The sequence below is a fragment of the Acomys minous genome (genome assembly GCF_964271855.1).
Source record: "Acomys minous genome assembly, chromosome: 1".
Classification (NCBI taxonomy): domain Eukaryota; kingdom Metazoa; phylum Chordata; class Mammalia; order Rodentia; family Muridae; genus Acomys; species Acomys minous.
Window position 1 is genome coordinate 154,177,887 of NC_140483.1, and position 9,263 is coordinate 154,187,149.

The following is a 9,263-nucleotide window of genomic DNA, read 5'->3' on the forward strand; positions in this document are numbered from 1 at the left end:
AGTCAATGCTCAAGGAGACACTTTCACAAAACTTTCATTGGAGAAAAATACTTTAAAGACCATCACAACTGTAAATCAAATCAAAGTTGCACTTTGGTATCTGCGGCAGTGTGCAATCTGCATTCAAATGAGACAACTCCTGTCACGACGTGGTGAAATTAAGATAAACGAAACCTAACGAGGGCAAAAATTGTTCTAAGATTCTAGTGTCCTCCCCTAAGTACGTAGCAAGCAATAATCAACTACACGGCAACTTGTTAAATGGCTTTTCTTTTCAAACAAGTTATATGCTCCACCATCCAACAGTTTATGGAAATCTTGTCAACAAAAGTCGGCGAAGGGAAGAGGTAAAGGAATAACTCAAACGCCAAAGGTGGAATCTCTAATAAACTTGGAGGGTTTTGTGTGGGTTTTTTTTCCTTGATGAACGATACTATTAAATGACCCTAACTTATTAAAATCCTTCAATTAACGCTTTTAATAATATACAACAGGTCCTGCACCATCAACTCGGAAAGGGTGACTGTAAATCTTTTTTTTTTCTCTCTTTTAGTGACGAACCCCATTTAAACTGAGCAGTTGAAAGCACCCGGAAAACTCACTTACACAATATCTGACATCGCCCGAGGCGAATTCACGAAGTTTCTTGGGGGGTGGGGGACGAGGAGGAAGCGTCCCTGGTGACAAAGTGCAAACGCTCGGTATTTAGAAATGTTTAACGTATCTCACAGCATAAGTCAGGAGACCTCGCCGGTCCCGAGACCCGCGCGAGACCGCGGTTCGAGACCCCGTCGCCGCCCCAGACGGCTGTCGCCGCTCGCCGGGGGAAGCTCCGCCGCGCGCCCCACCCCGCCGGTAAACAGCAACTCCCCGAGCGCCGCGGCCGCCTCAGCCTCCGCCCCCGCCAGCGCCGCGCACCATTTTCTGAGAGGAAGTGTGGGGAGTCCTGCCCGGCACCCCGGCCCCGGCTCGGCTCGTCTTCCCGAACGCGCCCCGAGGCTGCGAGGGGGCGGACGTGACGGGGGCGCCGCGCTCAGGAAGCGGAGACGGCGGCGGACGGACCCCCGCGCTCCCTAGGTCCCTGCCGTCGGGCTTGGCCCCGGGCCGCTCCTCCGCTAGCCGGCGCCGCGCCCTGCTCCCCGGCCTCGGCGGGACGCATCGCCGAGAGGAAACGAGGCCAGAGCAGCCCCCGAGCTGCCACCCGGCACTTACCCATCCATGGCCCAGATGGAGGAGCGCGTAGTGCGGGGGGGGATTGACGGGCTCGCCGCGGGCGGAGGAAGCGGGCGGCGGCTCCGAGGACCTGCGAGCCGAGCCGCTCCGCAGCTCCGGCCGGTCAGAGGTGGAAGGAAGAGTGGGAAACAGGGGCGGGGACCGGGCACGCTCTCGCCGGCGCCGCGCCCCCGCCTTCCCAGCCCGCGAGCGCGTCCCCGCCTCGCCTGGCCCCGCCCCCTCGGCGTCGACGCCCTCCCTGAGCTCGGCGGGACTCCAGGGCGCCCTCTTCCCGCCTTCGCCCCTCCGCCCCGCCCCCCCCCCCCGGCCCGCGTGCGCGCGCCCCCCGCGTCGCGCCTGCGTTCGCGGGAACGCGCGCCTTGTGCTTCCCGCTTCGCGGCTCGCCCTCCTTCGAGCCCGCGGGCCTTCCGGCTTCTCGGACTCAAGCTCAGGGGCCTGAACGCTTCCCGTTACTGGGGAGAAAAGCCTCGGGCCCCCACGGGACTTTTGAAGCGGGGCAGAAATGCTGAGGGCGAGCAGGCGGGCGGCATGGCAGGGGACCCTCGCGACGGCACTGGTCTTCCGGGACCTGTCCGAGCGCCAGGCCCTGGGCAGCCTCGGAGACCTGCGCTAGCCGGATAGGTGTGGTTGGGAAAGGAATTAAGTACGAGAGACTCAAGTGCATGTTCATTTTTACAGTTTTAATCTGTGGAAAAATAATTTTCTACCCAGCAGCCCAATACTAAATAATACATGAAACTTTTTATTGCACAGCTATGGATGGCCATCATAATGCCAGTGTTTTCTAAGTTTACTCGTTCATCACTCCGTGGGGCCGGGTTGAGGGGGCAAAGGATTAATGTTTTTCCGTATCAAAATGTACGAGAGATCTCCGAAAATTCACAGCCAGAAAATGTTTTCTTTGCACCAAAGCCCTTTCCTCTAGTTTGAGCAAAACCAGCTAGCTGATAGGTAAAACGTAAAAACGTAAATATTTAGTGTATGGTGTGTATAACTAGTGAGAACACGCCTTTTCTTCCTTTTATAGCATACCTAGTTCGGAAACTGCTTTTTCAATGCACAGATCATTGAAATTTGAGCCATTTAAGCCGTGTCTTCAAAATCCGAACCGAAAGACAGGGCTGCCCACACCCATTTCAAAGGCAGTAACAACTTCAATCTAGCCATCCTGATTTCCTACTTTAAAATGAGCAGACACTTCTAAAAGGAAGAAAAAAAAAGTATAACTGATTTGTAATTCAGGAAAGTCATGTTTAAAGTAATTTCAGTTCTCCTTTTGAAGATGTCAAAGATGTTTTGTATGTTAAATCTAAACATTATGTTTGGAAACATTTCCACTCTACATGGCTACATGGGATTTTAAAATAGCAAGGTATTAGTTGGTGTAGAGTCCGCTAGATGGCTGCGTGTGTTGATCCTACCTGAGTTTGAGGCCACCTTGAGCTGTGTGGTGAATTCCGAGCCAGCCTGGATCAGGAGGAAAAAAGAAAAATAATAAGAGAAGCAGCCATTAAAGGCACTTGCCTTTAATTCTAGACTCAGGCTGGTGGATTTCCTGAGTGAGTTAGTTCCAGAACAGCCAAGGCTAGAGAGAAAAACTCTGTATCAAAAAAAAAAAAAAAGAGAGCCCGAAAAGCAGCAGACTGTTTCTGCTACTGTATTTGGACTATATTTTGTGATAAGGTTTTTGTTTCTTTGTTTTTTGTTTTCATTTGCTTGGTTGGTTGGTTGGTTTTTCAGACATGCCTGTGTCTGCCTCCAGAGTGCTAAGATTAAAGGCCAACTTGGCAACCTTTGTTTCTTTGTAGTTACACATGTACGTAAAATGGTGATGGGGTTTTTGTCTTTGTTTTTGTTTGTTTTTTCAAGTCGAGGTTTCTCTGTATAGTCCTGGAACTTGCTCTGTTCCAGGCTGGCCTCAGACTCAGAGATTTGCCTGACAGTCTTCTGAGTGCTAGGATTAAAGGCGTGTGCCACCAGGCCCAGCTAGTATGTGTTTTTAAGCACTGGGCAATCTCTCTAGCCCCAGTTGTCACTACTTAAAACAAATGAAGTATACCTGAGACTCTATATCAACTAAAGTCATTTTTAAAAGTCTATAATTTAAAGGCTGTATCCCTGAATAAAATTAACAAAACAAAACTGTACTTTATTTTCTAGATGAGTCCAGCTTTATAACAGAGGCCTAGATAAGTGGAAGTAGTTTATAACAGAAAACAAGGTGAAACTATTCCTTTTCCATGCACCTTTGTCCTGAATTCAAAGAACTTACAGTCTGAGCTATAGGAGCCTAAGTGTCACTTAGATTCAAAAGACAGACAGGGCCTGGGGGGATGACTCAGATGGTTGTTGTGCAGTCATGGTGGCCTGGTTAAACCAAATCAGAATGCTCCAGGCTCAGTCTGACACCTTGTCTCAAAAACAAAGAGGAGGAGGGCTAGAGAGATGGCCCAGTGGTTAAGAGCGCATGCCACTCCTGAGGTCAATGCCCAGCACCCACACAGTGGTTCACAGCCCTCAGTAATTCCAGGTCTAGGGAACTCAGTGCCCTCTTCTGACCTCCAAGGGCACCAGGCACACACATGGTACACAGACAGACGTTCAAATAAAGCATTCATAAAATAAATAAACCTATCAGCCTGGCAAGGCGGCACACACCTTTAATCCCAGCACTCGGGAGACAGTCAGACAGATCTCTTAAGTCCCAAGCCAGCCTGATCCACAGAGCAAGTTCCAGGACTACACAGAGAAACCCTGACTTGAAAAATTAAAAGTTAAAAAGATAAACCTAATATATATAATAACATATATGTAATATATAGTAAAATTATATTCCAACTAAAGAGGAAAGCTATTGAGGAAACACCTGATACCGGCCTCTGGCCTCTGCAGGTGTGTCTCACCCACACAACAACAAATACCAAAGGGTAGAATGGAGTTTGCTTCTTCAAGCCTATGTTTAGGATTTTAGGTGTCCCCATAGTCTATGTAACATGGAGAAGACTTGATCTTTTGTAACTTCAACAGGAAGTCCTGAGTTTTGAAAACTATTTTACGCACGTGACTTTGGTATAAGTACTTTGTATATAATATCCTGCCTTGTTAATGCCAAAGAGGATCATCTCTGCAGATTACTGTATACTTTGAAAAGATGGTTCTGAATAATTTAGCTTATAATTTTTGCCCTGTGTTTTCCTTCTGGTTTGCTTAAGAAATTCCCCCTGATACTTGTCTATCTGATAAGAGGCGCACCCCTTCATTATTATGTTTACACAAAAAGTAACCTTTGAACAGTTGCCTTAAGCTATTCCACTATGCAGGGGTTAGTTAACATTTAACCCAGATTCATGTTTACAGGTAAGACTTCTTAAGACATAAAGCAATCAAAAAAGATGCCAGTGTAGTTCAAAAAATAATACTAGTCATCAAGTGAGTCTCAGAGGATTATTAACTGAACATTTTATCTCATGATGATTCCAAAATCATAACCATTAACACCTGTTCCTTTATTTTGTTGTTGTTGTTGGGGGGGGTATTTTTTGGTTGATTGGTTTTGGTTTTGGTTTTGGTTTTGGTGGTTTTTTTTTTTTGGTTTTTCAAGACAGTGTTTCTCTGTGTAGCCTTGGCTGTCCTGGACTCACTTTGTAGACCAGGCTGGCCTCGAACTCAGTGATCCATCTGCCTCTGCCTCCCGTGTGCTGGAATTAAAGGCATGCGCCACCATGCCAGCCCACATCTATTCCTTTAAAAAGAAACCTCTGAAATCAAACTAAATTTAAAAGGCCAGTTTCAAAAGCTTATATACTGTGACTCCATTTCTGTAGCATTTTCAAAATGACAAAATCATATGGAGGGAAAACAGATTGACATTTGAAAGAGATTAGGAACAGGGTGCAGAGAGTAGATCCCCATGATTATGAAGTAGTATGCAAGGGGGATATTTGTGGCGATGAAGCGGCATAGAACTTCCGATGCCCACCATATGAAAGCGACAAGTATATGATGCACCAGTATCAATTTCCTGGAGTTGATGGTATGCTCTGGTTAGACGGTAACACTACACGAAACTGTGTGAGTGATACCCTGAAGTATCTTTTACATTTCTGTACATTAAAATTATTTCAAAATAGGCACTGGAGAGATGACTCAGTGGTTAAGAGCACTGACTGCTCTTCCAGAGGTCATGAGTTCAATTCCCAGTGACCTCATAGTGGTTCACAACCATCTATTATAATGTGATCTGATGCCCTCTTCTGGCCTGCGAGTGTATATGCTAGCAGAGCACTGTATACGTAACAATAAATAAATACATCTTTTTTTAAAAAGTACTTGTTAAAAAAAAAAAGACTGGGCATGGTGGCACACGCCTTTAATCCCAGCACTCGGGAGGCAGAGGCAGGTGGATCGCTGTGAGTTTGAGGCCAGCCTGGTCTACAAAGTTAGTCCAGGACAGCCAGGGCTACACAGAGAAATCCTGTCTCAAAAAAACTGGAAAAAAAAAGTTTTGTTGTAAACTGGGCAGTGGTGACACACACCTTTAATCCTAGCACTTGGAGACAGAGGCAGGCGGATCTCTGTGGGTCTGAGGCCAGCCTGGTCTACAAAGTTAGTCATACACAGAATCAGACAGACCTGCCTGTTGTGCTGGGTTAGCCCTTCTGCAGACTTCCCCCACCGCCAGAAGAGGTGGCGCCGAAGTGTTTCCTATATGCTCACTGCAGCTTATTGTGTATACTCTGAAAAACGGTTCTACATAATTTATAATTTTATTTTCATTCTGTTTTTCTTCTGGTTTGCTTAAGAAATTCCTCCCCCTGAAACTGCCATGAACGATGCCTGTTTTCCTCATCTTGTGACTGCCCCAGTGCAATCACCTGCACCTGGTGCAGAGGCCTCTTTTGTCTACACTGAAGGCGCTGTTGTCTCCTGTCCCTATAGTTAAGTGTCCCGGCCTTGCCAGACTTTCTCTGGACATTCCTAGCCTCTCCATGAAGCACTTTGCAAAGAGGTAAGAGATTCTTACTCTTTTGGTCACCCTGTGCCACAAGGCTCCCAGTGTTGCCCGGGGTTTTACATGTAATTGACCTTTCTATTTTTATTCAGAGGGAAATCTTTAGGGTTTAGACCAGAGGATTGTCCAAGTGATAAACACTAATGTTTTAAAAATAATTCCCCTTAAACAAAGACCTCCTGTCCTTCAGGCTGGTCCCCCTAGCTGGGTAGAGTGGTGCACACCTTTAGTCTCCGATCTCTGTGAGTTCGAGGCCATCCTAGTCTACAAAAAATTCCAGGACAGCCAGGGCTTTGTTACACAGAGAAACTCTGTCTCGAAAAACCAAACCAAAATAATAATAATGAGGAGGAGGAAGGAAGAAAAAGAGGAGGAGGAGGAGGAGGAGGAAGGGAAGGAAGGAATTAAACCTCCATCTCCAGCACTCAGAAAACCAACTACAACAAAACTCTTTGTTTGCTTGCTTGCTTGTTTTTGTTTTTCAAAGCAAAGTCTTTCTGTGTAGCCCTGGCTGTCCTGGACTAACTTTGTAGACCAGGCTGGCCTCAGACCCACAGAGATCCGCCTGCCTCTGTCTCCAAGTGCTAGGATTAAAGGTGTGTGTCACCACTGCCCAGTTTACAACAAAACTTTTTTTTTTCCAGTTTTTTTGAGACAGGATTTCTCTGTGTAGCCCTGGCTGTCCTGGACTCACTTTATAGACCAGGCTGGCCTCGAACTCACAGCGATCCGCCTGCCTCTGCCTCCCGAGTGCTGGGATTAAAGGCATGCGCCACCATGCTGAAGATGTTATTTTATGCAGCTCATGCTTAAGGAATGGGGTGTCACCCTCTACTTCCTTGAAGGAACAGCATTCATCCAATTATTTGAGATTTGCTTTGTCATTCCCCCATGAATTTGTACATATAATCATTTTTTATTACAGACTCCTGGATATTTATTTTATACTCTGATTATAAGCCAGTGTCATTTTATCTTAATATCCACATTGTTCTAGCCTTTGGCCAGTGGAGGCTATTTAAGTTGACCGCTGCTCTTCATAACATGTTCCATCGGTGCTGGGGAGTGTTTGTATGTTTTTGCTCAGTCTCTCCATATTTCCAAGGTTGGTTTCAAACTCCTGGATACAAGGGATCCTCTGTCTTAGCCTCCTGAGTCCTGGGGCCATGGGCACAAACCACTGTACCCAACTATTTTTTATTGAACATGTCTTGACTTTTATGGTATTACAAGATGTTCCAGAGTCATCTTGTTTATTTCTGACCCTGTGCGAGAATCAGTCATTTGTTTTAAAAAAAAAAGAAAAAAAGAAAAAAAAAGGGAAAAACAAGATCTGGGTACTAAGTGTGCTCATTGCTTCTAAAGTTTAACATGAGAATTTCCAAAGATCTAGCCTGTAATGGAGTGTGTGTGTGTGTGTGTGTGTGTGTGTGTGTGTTTGGGTGCAGGTATACGTACATGAGCGGGCATGTGTGTAGACCAGAAGATAATCCTAGGCATTCATTATCCACTTTATCTTCTTAAAGACGGGTTTTCCTGCTGGCCTAGAATTCACTGAGTTAGGTAGACTGGCTGGCTAGTAAGCCTGGAGGATCCACCTGGAGTTTCTGCCTCCCTAGCTCTGGAATTACAAGCATGCACCATCACACCCAGCTTTTATTCTTTTGTTTCTTTCTTCCTTCCTTCCTTTCTTTTTTTTCTTCTTGTTGTTTGTTTGTTTTTGAGACAGGGTTTCTTTGTGTGATAGCACTGGCTGTCCTGGACTGACTTCATAGACCAGGCTGGCCTTGAACTCAGCGATTTGCCTGCCTCTGCTTCCCAAGTACTGGGATTAAAGGCGTGCCGGCCCAGAGTTTAGGGATCAAACTCAGGTCCTTGTATTTGATAGTCCTGGCTGTCCTGGACTCACTTTGTAGACCAGGCTGGCTTCTGCCTCGGCCTCTGCCTCTAGAGCGCTGGGATTAAAGGCGTGTGCCACCACTGCTCAGACAAGTCTACTTCTCTTGTGGGGATGGCACACGCCTTTAGTCCTGGCACTCAGGAGGCAGAGGCAGGTGGATCTCTGTGAGGTCAAGGCCAGCCTGGTCTACAAAGTGAGTCCAGGATAGCCAAGGCTACACAGAGAAACCCTGTCTTGAAAAAACAAAAAGAAAAAAGAAACTATTGCCTGGTCCTAATTTTTTATAGAAGGTAGAAAAAACTGCTCTAAGGTAGTAGAAAATTGCTTTCCCTTCAGCCTGTGTGGGGCGTGTGTGTGTGTATGTGTGTGTGTGTGTGTGTGTGTGTGTGTGTGTGTGTGTGTTTGTGTGTATACATATTCTGACTCCACATTCCTTTTGTCTGATGAAATATGAAGTTGATAAATATTATAGATGTCCATAATAGTGTTACTGTTATTACTGTTCTATGAGGGAAAAGATAAGTTTTCTTTTGGGTATCTGAGATCACATAATGAGCAGGAAATATAAGTCTTTTGGGGGTGGGGGTGGGGGTGGGGCACAGATCACTATGTAGCCCTGACTGGCTTGGAACTTGCTACGTGGAGTAGACCAGGCTGACCTCAAACTTCCAGAGATCCGCCTGCCTCTACCTCCTAACTGCTGGGATTAATGGCTTGGGCCACCCCACCCAGCAGGAAATATAAATGTTATTTTACAACTAGAACAAAGTCTTCACTGTGGTCACTAATTCAAACTTGTCCACAGTATTCTTTGACAGAAGTCTTTAACAAAGAGCCAAGTGGGCTGGTTAGCATATACCTTTTTTTTTGTTTTTCCAGACTTGCCTTTTGTTGAAATAATAGCCTTACGCAAAAAGCAGGCCGTAGTCTATGGTCAGTGGAAAAGTTCCTGGAATGTCAGAGAACTGGAGGGAGCTGTTCTCCCTTCCCTGTACTGCTCTGAAGCACATTTAACTGCTGCTGATGCCGCAGGACACCAGGCAAATGTTCAACCCTGAGGAGCAAATAAGCGAAACATCGGTCTAAAAAAGAAGAAACATACACACATGAAAACAGAAC

The 9,263-nt window shown here is 46.1% G+C and overlaps 1 protein-coding gene across 6 annotated transcripts in view; it reads right to left on the reverse strand.

The window, feature by feature from the left end:
- The window catches only part of PTBP3 (polypyrimidine tract binding protein 3), an 85,381-nt gene extending 83,962 nt beyond the window's left edge, over window positions 1-1,419 (reverse strand). For 2 of the 6 annotated variants that reach the window (XM_084750497.1, XM_084750496.1), the window contains exon 1: window positions 1,213-1,353. In XM_084750497.1, the coding sequence (XP_084606623.1) occupies window positions 1,213-1,220 (8 nt within the window). In that variant the 5' untranslated portion in view covers window positions 1,221-1,353. Of the gene's footprint in view, window positions 1-606; window positions 622-1,212 lie in introns of those variants that run through there. The other 4 variants (XM_084750499.1, XM_084750498.1, XM_084750500.1 and 1 more) reach the window with 4 other exon arrangements.
- Window positions 1,420-9,263: the final 7,844 nt, after the last annotated feature.